General features: G+C 34.9%; 1 protein-coding gene across 1 annotated transcript in view; it reads left to right on the top strand.

Annotated features, from left to right (window-relative positions):
• drongo (Arf GTPase activating protein drongo) overlaps positions 1-21,613 on the top strand; it is an 86,872-nt gene that overhangs the window by 31,617 nt on the left and 33,642 nt on the right. The window contains exons 4-5 of the mRNA XM_089090612.1: positions 10,021-10,130; positions 20,054-20,138. Coding sequence (XP_088946738.1) covers positions 10,021-10,130; positions 20,054-20,138 — 195 coding nt within the window. The remainder of the gene's footprint in view (positions 1-10,020; positions 10,131-20,053; positions 20,139-21,613) is intronic.

Below are 21,613 nucleotides of genomic sequence, written 5' to 3'. Positions count from 1 at the left end.
AAAGAGTCTAAAATTGGATAATGTTGGAAAGGGATGTAATAAGCTTAGGAAAATATTGATTAAAGTAGCAGATAGTGTCTTGGGGAGGAAAGTTAGGAATGTAACTAGGAATATCAGTGAAAATGCTTTAGGTTTTTTAGATAAGAGGAGGGGTTTGTGCAAGAAGCATTTCAGTGACAGCTAATAGGAAAAATAAGGAGGAATGTAAGGAAAGAAGAGAAAGCATTAAAATAAGAATTAAGGAAATGAGAAGTGGTAGGTGAAGTCAGACGGAATAATAGTAAAACTTTGTATTGGCATGCTAAAAAAAACTGAGTTGGAATAGTCAATTTGGACTTGTCCCAGTTAAAGATAGGAACAGGGGCACAATTAGTGACAAGGAAAGAGGTAAAGAGAGATACGCAGAACATTTTGAGAATGTGTTAAACCGTGATAGAGTTACAGGAAAAGATATAGAAAGGCCTGCAAAACTTTGGGACCCTTTGGAAGGTAAGGAAGATTTATTTTACGTGGAAGAGTACTAAAGGGATTGAAAAATAATATGGCCCCTTGGTGCTCATAGTGTGGTAAATTAATTTCTTTTTTTCAATATGGTATTTGTGAAATGTAAGATAAATTACTGAAGATTATGAACATGACTTTTGAAAAAGGTGAAGTGCCTTGCGATTTTAAGAAAACTTTAATTAAACCCCTAAGTTTGTTAATTATAACGGCGTTAACTTGCTGCCCGAAGGAAGTAAATTACTTAAATGATGATACGTTTTAGACTGAGAGCTATTTTAGATAAAGTTTTAAGAGAAGAATAGTATGGTTTTAAAGAGGCGGGGTCCTAATTTTCACTTCTATATCAACAGTTGAGAAGTGCCTCAGTCATCAGACCCCTTTAGTCCTTAGCTTTATAGATTAAGAGCAAGTTTCCAATCGAAGAGCTGTAGCAAAGGGCCTGTCCTTGTATGGTATACCAGATAAATGGATTAAAGTGATTAGTTGTACGTACGAGAATAACATTACTGCGGTTAAGGTAGGAAATTAGGTTAGTAGCTGGTTTTGTTTTGAAATAGGAGTTAAGAAGAGTTGCATTATATCCCCATTTTGATGGACTTTGTCCTAAGGAACGTGGCAAAGGCTATGGTAGAGCATGGAATCAAATGGGAAAGTAAAACTCTCCTAGACTTGGATTATGCACATTATTTGAGTGTTAAGATAAAAATAATAGCAAAATGGATGATTTTGGATGTTTTGAGAGCTCAGGTCGCAGGTCAGGTCAAGTTGCAGCTCAGGTCAGACTCAAGTCGCTTCGGTTTGGAATAAGTGAAGGTGAAGAGGTGATGTTGAGTAGTGTTGGGTAGTATTAAACAGTTCGTGGTAAAGAACTGTTTGTAAGGAGTGACTCGGCTCAATAGTAACCGAAACTCTCAAAAACAGAATTTTAATATTAATAGACACATCAAAAGAATCAGCTTATTATGCTGATTCTAAACATATAGGAATTATCAAGTTTAGTGTTACCCGTCAATAGTTACGAGCCTGGGGAAATTTGTCTTATTTTTGAAATAGGTTGGAAACACCCCCTAAAATTTAAGGAATCTGAATCAAAATCACGCCATCATATTCAGCGTACCAGAGAACCCTTCTGTAGAATTAAAAGTTCTAGTGCCCTTTTTAAGGGACCAAAAAAATTGGAGGGGAACTGGCCCCCCTCCCACGTCAATTTTCACCAAAGTTATGTAGTCCAAATTTTGAGATAGACATTTTGTTCAGTATAGTTGAAAGATTAAATAACTGTCTTTAGGTGTAAAATGTTTTTTTTTTTCAAATGAAAGAATGCTAAGGAAAATTTTTCAGGCTGAATCGTCTGCAAGCAATTTTACGGGGCGGGGTAATTTTCAGGGAGGATGGAACTGTCTCGAAGGAATTCGACTCTATCACAACTCTACTTTTTAAAGCAATAAAAAACTTTAGCGTAAAGAGCGGGGTGTTGTGGAGGGATCGACCCCTTTCATATACGGAATAATTTCTGCTCATTTTAAATTTTAATGTTGCTCCTTACTTTTCAGTTAATAAAATCTGTTTTTTTTATTTAATAATCAGTAAAGACGATGGTTACAGTAAAGATGATAAAAGGAGAATCAGGGTGTTTTTTCACAGTTAAAAAAAGTTTGTAAGAAGAGGAAAATACGTCTGCAGACGAGGATTGGAATATCGGATGGTCAAGTATTGTTCTGAAAAGTGGGCCCATCGAAACACAAAAGATGATTTATTAGATGTTTTCCAGAGGGAATGTCTAAAGGTTGTTTTGGGTACCCGTGTGACTTGCCGTATTTCAAACAGTAAGCTGTGCGAGAAATGTGGTTCTATCCCGCTTTCTAGGGCTATAATAAGAGAAAGGTTAAGTGGCTGGGACACGTTCTTCGGATGACGGATTGTCCTCCAATCCTCCTTTCCGGCCAACCATCTAGGGTCAAACTAAAAGCAGGTCATCCGCGAATTGGGAGGATGGAGGTTTTATGGAAGGATATAGCAATAGAAGCAGTAGTAATGAGAAAAATTTGGACTCTATTCTAAACAAATAAATTAAACTACAAAAAAAAACAAAAACAGACAGTGGATTGTTTGGCAGCTAAGTAAATCCGTTAAATGAAAAACTCGAAATCGAAGAATTTCGATTTTTAAGTGCTTTCTTTAGCTTTTCTTGTCAACTGGAAACAATTTTTGGGTTTCATAAATATCTCAGAAATTAAATAGTATGCATTTCAAGTTTTCTAATAAGAAGAATTGGCAAAAATATACATTTTTTGTGTTATTTTTGTCCTTATATGGAACCCAGGCTTGGTCTTACAAATATAGAAACTTCCTTTAAGCAACAGTTTATTAGTTAAGGAGCCTTTTTTATGAAAATTAATTAAAAAAACTTTTTCCACAAAATAAGTTTTTCAAAGAAAAATAATGAACTTTTTTTTAACAAAAAAAGAGCGAAAATAAAATCAAACAATCTACTGAGTGTAAGATAGTTACACCTCAGCATTGATAGATAAATGAAACTAAAAACGAACATAAATTACAAGAAATAATCGATCCAAACTGAAAACGAGCAGAAATTAACATAAATTGGGTGCACAACCTATATATCTTTCAAAGGTCAGAACATAATTTGCACTTTACTGAAAAAATATAAATGTTCTTACTTTTATACCTTTAATAAATCAAATAATATTAACATTTTCATTTCTAAATATCAGTATATGTATATTAAACTGACAATGCACATTCATTTGTATCTTTTCAGTAAAGTGCAAATACGCTTTTTGGATTTAGTTAAATTTTAAGAGCAGAAGTAGTCCTGAACGTTTGAACATAATACCCTCAGTCGTTCTTGGGATACTGCTGAGATGCCTTATTGGGAATTAGCATTATCATAGTGCATTTTAATTTAATCTTAAGTCAAGATTTAGTTTTTAAACATATAAAAATTGAATTTGAGGAAAACTAAAATCTATTCTATTAATCATATACAACAACTTTCTATATAAACATTATATGCCCCCAGGGCATAACTTAAAACCCTTGTACTGAGGGCTATGTGGGGTTTATAATCCTAAATGACCTAATTTCCAGAACTTTCAACTACTTTTAACAAAATGGATATGTCAAAATTTTGATTGGATGTGTTTGGGAAAATGGTGAGCGTGAGAGGGGCGTTAGTCGCTATCCAATCACTTTCAACTATTAAAAAAAGCACTAGCCCTTTCAATTTCCAATTGAATGAGCCCTTTTGAAGTTTCTACGACAACGCTTTCAATATAAACTTTATATGCCCCCAGGACATAACTTACAACCCCTGCCCTGAGGGCTGTGGGGGGAGGGGTTGTCATCCTTAAAGACCTAATTTCCAAAACTTTTAACTACGTTGAATAAAATGGCTATCTAAAAATTTTGATTGGATGTGTTTTGGGAAAAGATGGGCGAGAGAGGTGGTTTAGTTGCCCTCAAATCACTTTTGACTATTAAAAAGGGTATTAGTCCTTTGAATTTCAAATCGAATGAGCCGTTTTTCAAGTTTCTACGACAAAGATTTCAATAAAAACCTTATATGCCCCCAGGGCATAACTTATAATCCTGGCCCTGAGGGTTGTGGGTGAGTGTCCTCCTTAAAAATATGTTTTCTATCTGGAAATCAACTACCCTGAAGAAAATGGCTATCTCAAAATTTTTATTGGATATGTTTGGGGGAATGTTGGGGGGGGGGGGCTAGTTGCCCTCCAATCACTTTAGACTATTAAAAAGGGCACTAGCCCTTTGAATTTCCAGTCGAATTAGTTTTTATTGAAGTTTCTACCACAACTCCTTCTATAAAAAACTTTATATGCCACCAGGTTATAACTTAAAACACTGGCCTAGAGTGTAGTAGGGGATTGTCTTCTTCAGCTACATAATTTAGATGTGGATACTAACTATCCTGAACAAATTGGCCATAAATCAGTTTTTAGTTCTTGTAAGACGGGAGCCTATGGGCATGGGGGAGGGTACTCGTTGCCCTCCCATCACTTTCGAATATTAAAAAGGGTAGGGTACTAGCGCTTTGAATTTCCAATCGAATGAGCCTGTTTTGAATTTTCTACGACAACGCTCTCTATAAAAACTTCACATGCCCTCAGGGCATTACACAAAATCCGTGCCTTGAGGGGTGTTGGAGGGTGTCCTGCTCAAAAACATATTTTCTATCTGGAAATCAACTATACTGAACGAAATAGCTATCTAAAAATTTTGATTGGATGTGTTTAGGGGAATGATGGCCGTGGGGGGGCTAGTTGCCCTCCAATCACTTTCGACTATTAAAAAGGCTACTAGCCCTTTGAATTTCCAATCGAATGAGCCTGTGTTGAAGTTTCTACGACAACGCCTTCTATAAAAACCTTATATTCCCCCAGGGTATAACTTAAAACCCTTGCCCTGAGGGTTGGTGGGGAGTGTCCTCCTCGAAAACATATATTCTATCTGGAAATCAAGTACGCTGAACAAAATGGCCATCTCAAAATTTTGATTGGATGTGTTTGGGGGAATGATGGGCGTGGGGGGGGGGGAAGGCGAGTTGCCCTTCAATCACTTTCGACTATTAGAAAAGTGTACTAGCCCTTTGAATTTCAAATCGAATGAACCTTTCTTGAAGTTTCTACGACAACGCCTTCTATAAAAAACCTTATATACCCCCAGGGCATAACTTAAAACCCTTGCCCCGAGGGTTATAGGGGAGTGTCCTCCACAAAAAGATATTTTCTATCTGGAAATCAACTACGCTGAACAAAATGGTTATCTCAAAATTTTGATTGGATGTATTTGGGGGAAGGATGGGCGTGGGGGGGGGCTAGTTGCCCTCCAATCACTTTCGACTATTGAAAAGGACACTAGCCCTTTGAATTTTCAATCGAATGACCCTTTTTTTGAAGTTTCTACGACAACACCTATAAAAACCTTATATGCCCTCAGGGCATAACTTAAAACCCTTGCCCCGTGGGTTGTGGTGGAGTGTCCTCCTCAAAAAGATAATTTCTATGTGGAAATCAACTACGCTGAACAAAATGGATATCTCGAAATTTTGATTGGATGTGTTTGGGGGAATGATGGGCCTGGGGGGGGCTAGTTGCCTTCCAATTGTTTTCGACTATTAAAAAGGGCACTAGACACTCCAATTTCCAATCAAATGAGCCCTTTTCGAAGTTTCTACGACAACTCCTTCGATACGAAGTGCCCGGGTATGGAAAACAAAAAAAAACACATTGTGCCCACATCGTTCTTTACTTAGGCAGCGCTAGCGCGCAGCCTATGATTAAAGAGGCACTTTACAAAAAAACGTGAAACCCAATACTTGAGTTTGTACAGGACACTCCAAATATATAACAGTAATCATAACATAAAACATTATACAATGTCTGTAGATGAAGCATGGATTCTTGAAACTAAGCTAAATATGTATTCCCTAAAATACATGAAAAAATACCGAAACAAATTTTAATCAAAACGCAAATACAGAGCACCATAAGTTGTAGCATCTCAGGCCACGTAAGATTGTTTGTACATAGTCAATGTAAAATAAAGTCAATGCTCACCTCTCAATCGGTTTGTTCAATAAAGTTGAGCGTCTAATTTACTGCAAATGCAGTTCATTAACCCAGTCAAGCATCCAAATTAGGTATCCAGGGGTATCATCGTATAGGATAACATTCTAGAAAAGTAAAAAGCCAAAAAACTTGTGCAAAAGTTAGTTTTCGTGAGTAGATCTCACTGGTAATAAAAAATCAAGATTTGAACCCCCCCCCCCCCTATAGCATAAATAGGTAAAAGAGACAAAGGGCTAAAATTAGATATTAACATATGGAGCACTTCTACATTAATTAAATCAAAACAATAGATTTGTTGTTTGAATAAATACTAGATAATATAAAAAATGATTGCAATGCACGAGCGGGTAAACATCCACGATACATCTAGCGAAATGGCTGTCTGAAACGCACTTGCGGCGTTAAGTGTTTTAGTTCATTGAACAAATGACGCTATCAGAGAAGCCCGGTCACTTATCCTTAGCGTTTCATGAGGGGTAAATGACGTCAGAGGTTAGGGAGATTGCTATTCGAAACGGGCTGGATTAGTTGTCGGATAAGTTGCACCTGTTAATCCCAGACAATGCAGGATAAGCGAGGATGAGTAACGTCATATGTAAGCATGCAATTCAATTCTTTCAAAAATGAAAAAAAATAATGGTCGGAGCAGGGATTAAAAAAAGACAGTAATAGTGAAAAGTAACAACCTTGAGGGATCTGTAGCATAGCTGTAAAAGTATTTGTTGTTAGCTTTTACTGATTTACATGCAGGGAATTTGTAAAATTGCTATGGTCGTTAAAGGCCGTCCTACATTTTCGGAAAAAGCTCAAAACGACGCAGGGCTGCTGAGTTTTGGGAAAGACGAAACAGCTCATTTTGAGTGTGTAAATGGCATATGTTGAATAAAAAAAAATCTAAAAAAAGTGTTGGCCTTGTATTTTCTTATATATATTTAAGCCTATTTATGATTAATATAATTTATCTAATAAATTAAAATTTATTATAATTTATTATATTTATTATCTATTTGTCTGTGTATTTTTGTGTATTTATTTATATTTATAATATGTATTTTTATTTCTTTATATCTTATGAGTACGGTAATCCATTTAAAACAGGAAATTTGATAAAAAAAAGTGTTTAACACCATACGCATGAAGCCTTTCTCACCAGAGCCACGAGTGCGGTAACGAGATATGTTATGCCTCTAAGTAGTCTGGATGATTCCAGAATTCAAAATATACCCAAGGCCTGAGGCTTCTCATATTTCAAATGAAGGATATGCCACCTAAAATGTTATAAATCTATCTAAAAACAAAAACAAGTACCTGAGTGGAAAAAAGTGTTAAAAGAGAAGATAAATAAAAAATTAAGAGCTTAAACGCTTTGAAACGTAAGTAAAATAAGATTACCAAATTATGTAAAGGTATGATACTATTATGTAAACATAGAAAAGTACAAAGATAGATTAATGCAATTACTACAATCAAAAGATCAGTTCTAATTCACTATTTATTGTGAGTATAACTTGTTTATTCTGTTAATATTATCAGCATTCATTCAAGATGAATATCCTCTAACAATAAGGGCCCAGTAGGAGCACTTCCAAAATTTAAAGAAGGTCCAGCTTCACCTAGTAGCGCTTTCCCAGTAATCATTGTAGAGAAACCGCAGTTGCAGCTGACTTCTTTAAGACACTGTGATAATAGTTTAAGAAGCCTATAATAGATGAAACAAAACTTCGTCCTGGAGAAGAAACAACCAACACCATCTAGCATAAACTAGATTGTAAGAACCGAAAAAATTATATTAGTTGCATTTACTCTTTTCTATTTTTTTCGCATTTTGTATTTGTATTTGCATTAGCTGTAGTTACCTTTTTTGGTATAAATTTAGAATTGGTCCTCCTGATAAAGAGACATGTTAAGAAAATAATTCTTACTTTAAAATATGTATAAACGCAGTGCGTAAATCTTTTGAAATTGCCGCTATAAATTGTTCAATAATTGTTTTTATAGATAGCGGTCATCCCGGCCGTTGTTAGTTAATGACATAGCAAGTGTTTAAAGAAAAAGCAATGGCGAAAATACAAAATATTGCTATAAATATACATATACATACAGAGTATATAACCCCCCCCCCCCAATGTGCAAATATACAACCAAAATTGCATTCTGATTCTAAATATAACCTTCTCTTACATCACAAATAAATTTTGCCCCCACCTCCCTGATGTGCAAATATATACCCTGATTTGGATATATTTAGGGGTTGGGGTACATTTCATTTGGTTATATTTAGGTTCAGAATGCAATTTATTTTATATATTTGCACATTAGGGGGGTGGGGGTATATAAATATATGTATATTTATAGCAATTTTTTGTATTTTCCTCACTGCTTTTTCTTTAAACACGTGCTTTGTCATTAACTAACAACGGCCGAGATGAACGCTATCTATAAAAACAATTATTGAACAATTTATAGCGGCAATTTCAAAAGATTTACGCATTGCGTTTCTAGGATGGAGAAAATTGTAATTTTTTTTTTTTTAAGTTGAAAAAGAAGGAAAAAAGAGGAAAGACTTGACGATAAAGGTTCTCCCGTTAGATAATATGTTAACTAGGATCATTATACATATTTTAAAGTAAGAATTGTTTTCTTAACATGTCTCCTTATCAGGAGTACCAATTCTAAATTTTTACCCCTTTTTTTAGTTTTGCTTTATATCAATGAAATAAAAGAACTATTTTTTTCCAAGTTTGCGCTATAGGTCAACCTGGCCTAAACCACAGTAGAGAGAATATAATACAGTATCGACAAAGGCTATTGTACACAAAGTGAAACACACTTAAAACCACACAAAATTCATACTTTGCCTTCGTGCACGCGCGATTCCGATGTACACATTACGAGAAGCCTATGGAAAAACCTGTTTTTTTTTGTCCGACCACTAGCAACTAAACTAAGGTTGTGACGTATATTGCCAGGGACGATTCAAATGTGTATCATGTTTGAAAAAAGAAGACGCTACAGCTCTAATGTGAACCTAAACCTATACTAGACAAACCTATCCCGAACCATAATGTAATCCAGATACTAATTAATTAAATTAACTTGACTTAAAGTTTGAAATTCTGGCAGGCGAAAGTGCACTACCAGAGACGTTAATAACTAATTCCTTCTAATTCATGTTAAAGTGCCAAAGTTTCTGTCTCTAATGAGTTTCGGTCTTAGAGTTGAGGTTGTTTTAAAAAGTATCTTGTGGGGTTTGCTCGTGAAATTTTTTTTCTGATAATTTTTTTCTTCTAAACTATTATAATAATAATAATAATAATAATTTATTTGGGCCCTCTATACATACAAAAAATGCACTTAGAGGAGTATGGAAAAATAAATTTGTAAACACTTATAAGCACTATATAAACAAAATATAAACACTTATCATCAGAAACACTAGAAAAAAGAATACGCTAACAATGACTCACAAAACGATTAATACATCCCAACGGAAAATCTACGACTGACTCAGATCGCTGTCTGAATCTCCCTTCTAATACATCCATCTTACCACATATCACAAAAAAAACACTGTAACGTTTGGAGATATAACTTTTATGAGACCAAATAAGAACACGAAGAAATACTTACAAAATTTGAAAAAGACAGACCGAATTTGATGACGTTCAGACGTGGTAAACAATTTCCATAATGGCACCATAAAAACAAAAATGGGGAGCAAAAAGCGAGTTATAAAGCTGACCAAGCGTTTTTTTTGTCAAATTGACCTTTAACTCTAGAAAAACGTCCATAGGACTTTCTCAACTTCTCTCTCAACACATTTATTATTAATGACCTATATAATGATGTAAATATTATAGGTGTATAATTTATAATTATGTATTAGTATTATACTTCTTTTCAGTTTTGCCAGCGTGTTTGGATGGGCAAATCTAATCAAACAGATTCTCTAGAAGAAGGTAATAAAACTCAGAATATGGAGCGCCATCTCATTATGAAATATGAAAATAAAAAGTAAGACCTTATTTGTCTCCTCGAATAAATCTGAATTATAGCAACACATATGTTCCGAATCTGTTTTTTTAAATCATTTCTTCGTGCATTTTATTCCTTTTTTATTATCTTTGTTTGTTTGTTGAGGAATCCAAATGCAACTTCCATCTAAAGCCATGATGTAATTTTGAGACATTTGCAGAAGTATCTTTCCTTCTTCTTTCGTTGGAAAATAAAAATTATTCTAATAGTCAATTTGAATTGACATTTGGTCAATTTCCAAGGACGCGTAAAACATACCTGCACACATATGAAGAGATGGGCCGTTGACCCAACCTGGGACAAGGGCTGTAAATAACTCAAATTGCCAACAGTGTTCAGATAGTTTTTTTTTATAGAGAACAAAGGGACATGTTTGGTTTCCACTGTCCGATTGGCTCAGACCTTTCAAGGATCGTTCTTGGGGCTTGAAAAAGGCAAAACTTTTTTTATGATTGGCTAGAAACTTAGTTTAGAGGCGTGGGCCTCCTCAAAACTGTAGCCCCAAAGAGAGCGTCAAATTTTTCCATTTGACCTACAAATCTTAGGGAACTTTACCTGGGCTAAGGGGACCACAAATTTTAGAGGACGGGAGGTTGTTAGGTGGCCCCAATAGGGGCTAAAAAAACCTTGTTGTCTCTGACCGGTTTGAATATTGCTGGTCCAAGTCCCCGGGCCAAGTGGAGCCTAATACAAGAAAATAGTTTAGGGGCATCGTCCCCCAAAAATAGGACTCGAAACTTGTTTTTCTGATCTGCTCAAAACTACATCCTTGTGTCTTTGGGCCAAGAGGACCTTAGTATAAAAGAAAATACAGAAAGCATTACATTGTCTCCTCTAAAAAAGAACTGAGGACCTTTCTTTTCCGAATGGCTTGAACCTTACATCTGTAGGGGGTTGGGCAAAAGGGACCCTAATATACAAAAAAATTTTGATTCGGGACAAGAGCACTCTAAAATTTGTTCAGCTTTTATGAATGGCTTGAGATTCATATTTGAAATTCCTTGATCTAAGAAGATCTTAATTTATAAAATGCAAAAAATCTTGGTTTGACTGAAAGTTGAGTCCAAAAAAACACTAACGAACTCTTTTTTCCTGAAAAAATTGAACTTCAAAGCTTTATGTTCTTCGGCAAAGTGGTCCCTGCTGCACAAGAAAAATTGGTATTAGGGCGTAGTTCTCTCGTTCTGAGAAAAGGGCTAAGATAAAAGTGGAAATCTTTTTTTTTCTTATTGGCTTGAAACCTTCAAGATTGCTATTGGGGTTAGGGGACTGCATATTTATCTTGAGAGAAGAGATGGTGTTATAGGGCATGGAGATCGAAGGTAAAGCCTGGAAAGGTCTGGAAATCAGCCCAAACTCCCTGGGCCAAGGGGAATCTAATGTAAAAAATAACTTGTTCGGCCAGGTGGGGTCCAAAGAAGGTCAACAAACTTCTTATTTTTCTGAGCGCTTATTTGGGAAACTGCAGAGCAGTATTTCCCTGTCTGCTCTAAAATCACATGTAGACAGGGCCAGGAAAACCGGTTCGTTCCGTCAGAAAACAGGCGCTATATTTTTCTTTGTTTCTTGCTTAAGTAAAAAGTAAGCTTGCTTAAGTGAAGGCTATAAAATTCTCCATTGGTGCAAACATAACATAAGCTGAAGCGGTGGTAGTTTGAATTTATTAATAATTTGCAACTGAATTTTGTTAAATGTTCGATCGCAACTGAATATGTCCCTTATTCCCAGTCTTGAGTGTTAACTAGTTAAAAATAAATAGAAAAAAAAAATAAGGTAATATCAAGTACTTAAGAATTTTATTTAAGGAAAGTAAAGATAATTCATTAAAAGAAATTGGGTCTTCATGTGTTAGTGACGCTCAAAACGGGTTGTAAATTGTGTATCCTCTCTGAAGGCTTGCCATTTACAGGGTCTGGTAGACCTGAATGAAAACAAAGTATTTTCAAGTTTGATTGTATTGGCATGTGACACCTGGAACTGGGTCAATTAATTTTGTTTTCTGCGTTTAGCTTAAACTTACAGGGTCCAATGACAGACAAAGGGACCTCATTGAAGACGAAAACTAGTGAAAATAATTGATTGCATACTCAAATCCGGTCAATATGAAGCTTTCAGGTTAAGTAAACTGGACCAATGAGGCCCTATTGAGAAAAAAAAATGTCGATGTAAATTCGGTTGTATCAATTCTTAGTGCAAAAAATTGGATTTTTTTTTGTTTACATATAGGGCATGTATGACGGATGGCTTCAGCTCTATAGAACGCTGGCAATTATGCAGGTTTTCAATTTATGTGAATAAACTGAAAATTTAGGCTATAATTCTCCACGACTACTTTCTTGACAATTACGAAGTGAAGTAGTATTGATAGTGTAAAGATCCCTGTAGAAAATGTACCAGTTTATTCAATAAGTCTTGTGGACCTATTTGTAAATATTCTCACATGACGGATGCCCAAGAAGGATGTTCTTTTCGTCATTGGGGACTTTAACGCTATTGTCGGACAATCGAATGCAGGTTTCGAAGACGTAATGGGCAAGTTCGGACATGGGCGACAAAACCTTAGGGGGGAAATTCTCATAGATTTCCGTCGTGATAACGAGCTTTTCATTACCAACACAATGTTTCGACATAGAGAATGCAGAATGGTAACATGAAGATCTCCAGACGGCCGAACCTCAAATATGATTGACCTCATACTGGTCCGCAAGCGCTGGAAGTCGTCAGTGCTGAATACAGTATCTTTGGCCGGTGGTGATTTTGGCTCAGACCATGTTCTAGTCATGTCAGAACTTCGTTTGTGCCTCTGAAAGCCCCAACCACCCAAGAAAAGCTACCCAAAATACCGTTTCGATCTCCTAAAAAACCATCGAAACAAGAAACAAATATAAAACCGCTCTCTCGAATGAGCCGTCAAGCATCCAACTCACGGGAGTCCCAACCACTGAGGTAGTTGCCGGTCTGGTTGATGAAAGCACCTCAATCATCAGAGAAACAGGGTTGCCACCAAGGTTACGTTCGTACCGTTTTTGGTAAGTTTCAAATAAAACGGTACGTTTTATGTTACGGTCCTAAAAACGTTACATTTTAGTTACGTTTTTGAATTTATGTTACGCTTTTGAATAATGAGGAATTTTCACATTTTCTAAGTAATTTTTTCCCCCCGTGAAAAAATCCGCTGTTCCCATTTTAATTACACTGACATGAGTATCGACATTTTTTCACATCGCGGTTATTTAATCTTATCAAACAATCACTCAGTTATTAGGATGAGAAAATACCCGATCCGCTTGTTCGCATAGTAGGTATAGATAACATTTTATCTCATAAGCATACGATTATCATTTGTTTAGTGACAAGTGACAATAGTCAGTTAGTCACCTCACCAACTTTCAATTTCATCAGTTGACTTTGAATCTTGCTCCGTTAAGAGTCATACTAAAATTATATGGAGAAGGAGCTAGTTTAATTAGTTAATGCTAATGAAATAAAACAAAATATGATGAAAATATAAAAATTTGGAACCAAATTTGGGCTATATATTTGCACATTAGGGGGGTGGTGGTGGGTGAAGCATAGTATATATTAAATACGTAACCTAATCTAGGTACTCCCCCCCCCTAAACCCCAAAAAACAATAGTTTAAATATTGTAAACGCAATGACAAATCACACTTTGTGATCCAATTCTCTACTGACCGATACCCGTTTGACTATTTTCTTTTAGCATCTGTCTTGCGTGTGTATCAGCTAATTGACTAGTACCGATGATATATATATATATATATATATATATATATATATATATATATATATATATATATATATATATATATATATATATATATATATATATATTATATATATATATATATATATATATATATATATATATATATTATTCTTTCCGTAACAACCTCCCCCCTCCCCCCTCTGGTTGGTTTGACATAATATCAGGTTGTATACAAAACTTGTTCTTTTTCATATGGGATTATGAACAGCTGATATTGACAAAATATATGAAACTGTAAAAATGAGCCATTTTTGGGTTATATCTAAGCATTGAGGAGGGGGGTGGGTTAGTTGAGCCGGAATTTTGGATTTTATAATAAACTTTTCCAATTATCTTGGTCACTTTTTTGACATTATACCCCCCTCCCCATCTGCGGTCCTATATATAACTGTATAAATACATTTCATCGTTGTGGCGAATCTTGTGATGACATTCTTTCTTGTTACATTCATTCGTGTTCTTTCATATTGTAAAGTAAGGATTTTATTGGTCGATTTTTTTTAATGTAATCCTAGGGCTATATCCCGGACCATCAGGGGGGTGGGTGTATTGTAAGAAAAAGGACCATGATATCTATAGAGTATACAAAATACATTATTTAATGGTACTGCTTGTGTGTTTAGCATGATTTCTTCAGAAACGTACCATTACTAAATATTTGGCTTTAGACAACGACAACTAGACTAATGCCCATTTTTATGAAAAGGATAACAGTCTTGTATCTATATAGGGCTTAAAGTTTACTTAAAAACTTATTCATAGGGACCACGCAGGCTGGACTGGGGCCCCATCCCCTGAAAACGTAAATTTCTCGGCATTTCTTTATTAAATTATATGTTTTTATTATCCCCCTTAATTTTCTTAACTAAATCATTTCCAGTTCATTTTTATTAACTCACTGATCTTTTTGTTCCATCTTCCTTTTATTTCTTTGTCACACAATTTTTTTTCAATTTGTGAACTTTTTTCAACCACTTTCGAATGTTCAGTTATTTCCCACTTTTATCAGTATAGCACAACGGTAAGACCACATCCTGAGGCTGTGTTAAATTAGGTCGTAATCTTCGATGAGACATTATATTTTTTTTAAATTTAAAAATTAGAATATTCACCATATTAAATATAAGTGAAAATTCGGGGCCAAAAATCGATTAGTTTTTGTACAATTTGATCTTTTTTATTTGTTTTCCTCAACTCATCGACTTTTTCCATTTATGAATTTAAAACCTAGATAAATTTGGTGTTTATGTTATGTAAAATCCAATGCTTTTTGTGCCCCTCATGTTCGATTATATTAATATGTTATTGAGAAAAAAAAAATAATTCTGTACTATTTAGTTCATTCTTAAAATGAGTTTTTTTTTTTTTAATTTTTGACCTCCTCTCCTAAGAGTTCTATTTTCGTACCTGAACTTGTGAGGCCCATAAAAACAGCTTTTGGATAAAATTATTAGGATGGAATTGTGTGAACTCTTCTTTTATTTCTGACTTTCTTTTGGTTGGGAGTTACGATTCAAATTACAGAACTACAAACAGAAAAATGTATATTATGCAAAATAACCGTTGTTTCGTATAGGAACTGAAGAAAACGATTAAAATATTTTTTGTTCGATAACATAAAAAAAACTCTGTCACTCGGAATTGCTTAAATCTTCATGTTCGAACGATAAAATTTGAAGCTAGAGGAGGTGAGACTAAGACTGAGCCAATCTAAAATATTAGACGGGAAGGGGGCGATTAAAATGATTTTTTGGGTGTTTTTAAGAAGCTGGATTTATTAAGATCGTTTTTATTGAAATTTAATAATAAAAAAAATCTAGTTGATTTTCTTCTTTTCATCAAAACTCTAAAGTGTCCTGTGTTTATTGATTTGCCTTTTATTTTGTACGTATTACTCATCAACTTTTGGTTTAAAACACCAATAATGGTAATAAAAAACAACAACAACAAGATATGAAGAATAGTAGTCTGTGGTTATATACACGCATCAGGGGGGGGGGGGTCTTTTTGTTTTGCATGTAAACTGGAAGCAGACATTTCAGTTGAATAAGTAGGAATGTCCTGAAGGTAAAGAAGCATGAATTGTTATTATTGTATACTTTTTAGGCACCTTTTAAAAGTTGGAGGGAAGATTTCTAATGAGATTACGTAAAAATATATTTTTTAAATTATGCAGGCAACGAATGTCCCATCCCCCCTTTAAGTACCGCTCTTGATGGTGAAATTAAGGCACCCTGCCCTGAAAAGAGACTTTCCTATCAAAAGTTACGAAAAAGTTACGTTTTTTAAAGTTGGACGTTACGAAATTTTTTGCTCTGGTGGCAACCCTGCAGAGAAACGGCTAATGAAATCTTAGGAGTACAGTTCCGCTCTGATAAACCATGGATCACACTCGAAATCATCGAGATCTGTGCTGAAAAACGTATTCACGCCAACAAACAAGACCGACAAAGCCATGATGAATACAAGAGGTTAAAACGTATAGTAGAGAAAAAAATACGGCAGGCTCTGGGCCAATACGTCAACGACAAGTGCCATGATTGCAAAGACGCCTTAAAAAAATGACAGCCACTACATGTACAAAAAATTACGGGAGTTGTCTAAAAAGAAACCCGTGGCAGCAACAACCCTGTTAGATAAACATGGACCACTTATCACAGAATCTGAGGAGGGGCGGGAACGCTGGAAGGAATACTTTTGCCAGAAACTGAACCCCACAATAACCCCTGACCCATCTATACTACTGTCTTTTCCACTACCGGAGTACCCAGTAGATCCAAGTCCACCACCATTACGAGAAGAGGTAGTTGCAGCTATACAATCCCTGAAAACAAATAAAGCTCCTGGTCCATATGGCGTAAAGTAAGAGCTATTTAAGTTGAGCCCAGAAGAACTGGTAGACATCTATCATAAAGTCACAGTAGGCAACTGGGAAACAGGCCACTTACCCAGATCTTGGGCGAAAGCCATGATTGTCCCCCTTTACAAAAATGGTGAAAAGGCGACTGTAATAACTACTGACCAAATAGGATGACGAGCCAACCGGCAAAGATCCTCACGAAAATCCTACTTGACCGACTAAAATCCCTGACAGGCCTCACTTTAGAAGAATATCAGGCCGGCTTCCGAAGAGATCGATCTACTATAGATCATATATTTTCCACCCTGCAACTGATGGAGAAAAATATAGAAATTGCGAAAGCACTGCTTTTACTTTTTATTGACTTTAAACAGGTCTTCAATTTAATATGGCTCAACGGGCTTTGGCACATACTTCTGCATTATGGAGTCCCCAAAAACATGGTAATTTTGACCAAAGATATGTATTTGAGCTTCTGTAGCCAGGTTTAGACGCCTGAGGGATTGACAGAAGAGTTCCAGACGTCAGCAGGTGTTCTTCAGGGTTGCCTCATATCCCCTCATCTATTTAATCTATTTCTAAATGCAGCATTATCACTTGCTAAAAACACAGACGGTGCATCCATTGGAGGGAAACTTGTCGACAAATTAGTGTACGCAACGACATCGTGAATATTCATGAACATATCCTCCAAACAGACACAAACGAGATAGTGTCAGCAACCGAAGCCCTTGGGATGGTTATCAACACAACTAAAACGAAAGTCATGCGGGTATCCAGAGACTCTGCACCCAGAGTCATACAGCTAACCATAAAAGGAGAGCAAACTGAAAATGCAGAATCTTTTCTCCTCTGCTCATACACTATCATGGACCGAATTAGAAGTCAGCAACTCCGCTGGCTTGGTCATATCCAACGAATGTCATCAAATCAGCTCTCTAAAGCAACGTTTGAAGGATGGGTACACGGCAGACGACCTCGTGGCCGATCCCGCGAGAGATGGTACGACAACTTCAATGGCCTGAACCTCCCCCAACTCCTGCGTCTTGCACCAGATAGAACCGAATACCGTCGCCATATTCAACGACTAGTGAGAAGAGAAGAAGTCCCAATACAGCCACAAAGGCCGGATGGGATATAATTCAAGTTGTTTTAATTGCAAACCAATGTATGAGTTTTTAAGCTGATAAACCGTAAAAATATTATGAAATTTTCTACAATTAACCAATAATAAAACTTTGTCAATTGAAAATTGAATAGAAATCAATTTAAAAGAGCGTTTTTCAAAAAGTAAATGTTCCAAGAAGAGTAAATAGTCATGTTCAAATCGAAAACAAGCAGGAATAAAAGCATATAATAATCACATTTAAAACGAAAAAAAATTACTATCGATGAATAGATGACACCCAAAACGAACAGAAATTAGGGTGAATAATCAAGTCAAGCTTAAAAAAGAACAGAACCTGTTCAATGTTTTCCAAATCTCAGAGTATTTTCATAACATATTTATGAGTTTTCTTTTCAATGAATTTTAAAAACGTTTTTCAAAAATTAATTTTCAAAGAGAAATAGAACCCTAACAAATAAGTCAAATAAAAATTCGAACTCAAACCGAACCGTAATTACTATCTCGACTAGATGAATCCAAAACGAAGAGAAATTAAAATAGATAACCAAGTCAAACTTAAAACGAAAAGAAAAATTGAGACAAGTAAAATTAGAACCTAACACCCCCACTAAACCCTCTAGGCCAGAGCGTCATTTGCGCCTTACTGAAAACAAAATATGTTTTCGAAAGTTTCTGTTTTATCATTGTAACATTGAAAAATAAAAAATTCCTGATTTTTCAACGTGTAAACAATTAGTCTATTTTCATTTGCCTTATATAAAGAAAATTTTTCGTACTACCTACCCTTTAAACGCATTCCTTTCAACTATATTTTAAATAGATTGTTACATTATTCGTTGATTCGATAATTCAAAGCTTTGCTTCAGAAAATTAAATTTATTGACTTATACATTGATTCTAGGAAGTATCTTTCCTGAAATGTTAATTTTTATCGAAAATATATGTGATTTTTGAAATATGTCTGGTACTCTGTAAGGTACAATTGTCAGTCAAGTCTTTTAGAGATTTGAAAGGGGGAAAGTCCCACTCTTTTTGCAGTAGCTCTTATAGCCTTGATTAGCCTTGTGATTTCACTTTGCTGTTGTGTTGTCGATGATGTTAGTAGAAAGAAAAAGCGCACTGTTCAAATACAGATCGTTTTTAGTGAAAGATGAATGACGCTCTGCCCTTTAGAGGATTTAGGTAGAGGGTAGCCCTGCTCCTGTTTGGGATAATTTTTGCTTGTTTTAAGTTTGACATGATTATTCATTTCAATATCCGTTCGCTTTACGCTTTATTTGTTCATCCATAGCAGTACCTGTTATCTTTATGATTGCATTGATTAATTATTTTAATTTCTGTTCATTTCTGGTTTCATTTATTCATTCGTAGTAATTTTATTCGTTTTAATTTTGGATTATTGTGTGAATTTATTTGAGCTCGTTTTACGTGTCAATAAGGCTCTTTACTTTTCTGTGAAACTTTTTTTTTCGGAAAGTATTTTTTAAATTAATTCAAAAGAAAATCTCTTAAAATATTAGTGTATGAAAACACTGAGAAAGATGATATAAGAGGAAGGAACACCAGTCCTCTCGTCTCTTCGATTGAGCTCAATTACAGTGAGTCTTTCGTGCCCGAAACGTCAAGAAATATCGACATTCTTTTGATTGTCTTCTCATTTTTGTTTTTTCACTTTGTTTCTGTTGCTTTAGTGTACTCACCCTCTCTCCTCGAAATTAATGTCTGTAAACTTGCCTGGCATTAATAAAAAGCTTGTTTGACAGCAAAATCAATGTCCATTTTAAAAAAATTATTTAAGCGAAATAAGAGGCATCATCATTCTTTTATTAATAGTTCTACAGCTCGAATTTTTAAGCTATGTAATATATCTGACCTTATCGAAGAAAAATTGGGGGTTCAGGTTGTAAATCTGTTTTAAATTCTGTTTAACTGCACTTGTGACGATATTGAGCACGAATTTCGTTTGTGCTGCGAAAGTCTGTGACCACCCTCAACTAAATTTGGTAGGAAATATTCGTTTAAAAGATGACCCATTATGTAAATTGTTTTTAACTTGCGAAAATGAAATAAAAATAAATGATCACTCATTAATCAGTAAACAAACTTATTTGTTTATTATTTTAGGTGGTACGTTGACTCACCAAGAAGTGTAGAGTCAGAAACCTCTCTGCCACCCACGCCTAATGTTCTTGGTTCGGCAACTTTGCGGGTAAGTAAAATAAACACAAACAACAGGTAAAACAACGGGTAATTTTCTAAGACAGCGCAAAACACATATAAATATAAATTAATATTTACAGTAAAATACGACCTTTAAGACTAAAATTAAAAAATTTAAAACAGTCCCAGAATCTACTTCAGCGAACTTCAACCAGAACTGACAGATAAATACGGTAATGTAGTGAAATACGACTTTTAAGACTGAAATTAAAAAATTTAAAACAGTCCCAGAATCTACTTCAGCGAACTTCAACCAGAACTGACAGATAAAATACGGTAATGTAGTGAAATACGACTTTTAGGACTGAAATTAAAAAATTTAAAACAGTCTCAGAATCTACTTCAGAGAACTTCAACCAGAACTGACAGATAAAATACGGCAATATAGTGAAATGCGACTTTTAAGACTAAAATTAAAAAATTTAAAACAGTCCCAGAATCTACTTCAGTGAACTTCAACCAGAAGTGACAGATAAAATACGGTAATATAGTGAAATACGACTTTTAAAACTGAAATTAAAAATTTAAAACAGTCTCAGAATCTACTTCAGCGAACTTCAACCAGAACTGACAGATAAAATACGGTAATATAGTGAAAATGCGACTTTTAAGACTAAAATTAAACAATTTAAAACAGTCCCACAATCTACTTCAGTGAACTTCAACCAGAACTGACAGATAAAATACGGTAATATAGTGAAATACGACTTTTAAGACTAAAATTTAAAACAGTGCCAGAATCATTACTTGAAGGAGGACTGACAGATAAAATGAGATGAATAGAGGCAATTCATTGAATTGAAATGAAAAATATAAGAATATGCTTTCATTGCTATTCTTGCTTTTTTGGTAGGTAGCCTCAAAGGACTTTTAGTAACAGGTTCACTGGTGGTTAATTAAATCTGTGTAGAAAGCTTTAATAATTATGTAAGTTTATTTATAACCCGCAATATTAGAGAAATGAATGAATTACAAAGGGAGTATTGTAAAGTGAATACTCCCCCGAATCCCTATTTAAAGAAATATTATTACATATTCTGAGTTTAATCTCTATTGCTTCATGGACAGCTTGTTTTATGCCTAAGTCATTGCTAATGAGGGAGGATTCTCAAAAAGTGTTGTATTGTTGAGTTTATCAAAAACATGGCTGCTAAAAGCAGAATCAAAAGAATTGTGTGCACTATTAGAATTTAAAGCCTTATTTATGTTATCTTTATGATGTTGTTGATATTTTTATAAATTTTGGTGGGCTCTACTGACATAATAATTATTGCAGTCACGTGGTATTTGATAAACCCCTCTTGGGTGAATAACTAGGGTTTTATCTTTACCAGAGTTTAGGAAATTTATGATTCTAAAATTACTAGTAAATACTACATATGTTTAGGGCACGATCCATGAGAGGAGTTACAACATCTCTTTTAACTTGTTGGCGATATTTGATTTAAAATGAAGATTATCTAT

Source organism: Artemia sp. Qi Xiang Cuo, chromosome 6 (genome assembly GCF_049724085.1).
Source record: "Artemia sp. Qi Xiang Cuo chromosome 6, ASM4972408v1, whole genome shotgun sequence".
NCBI lineage: Eukaryota > Metazoa > Arthropoda > Branchiopoda > Anostraca > Artemiidae > Artemia > Artemia sp. Qi Xiang Cuo.
Note: the sequence above shows the minus strand (reverse complement) of the source record. Positions and strands in the feature narration are given on the sequence as shown.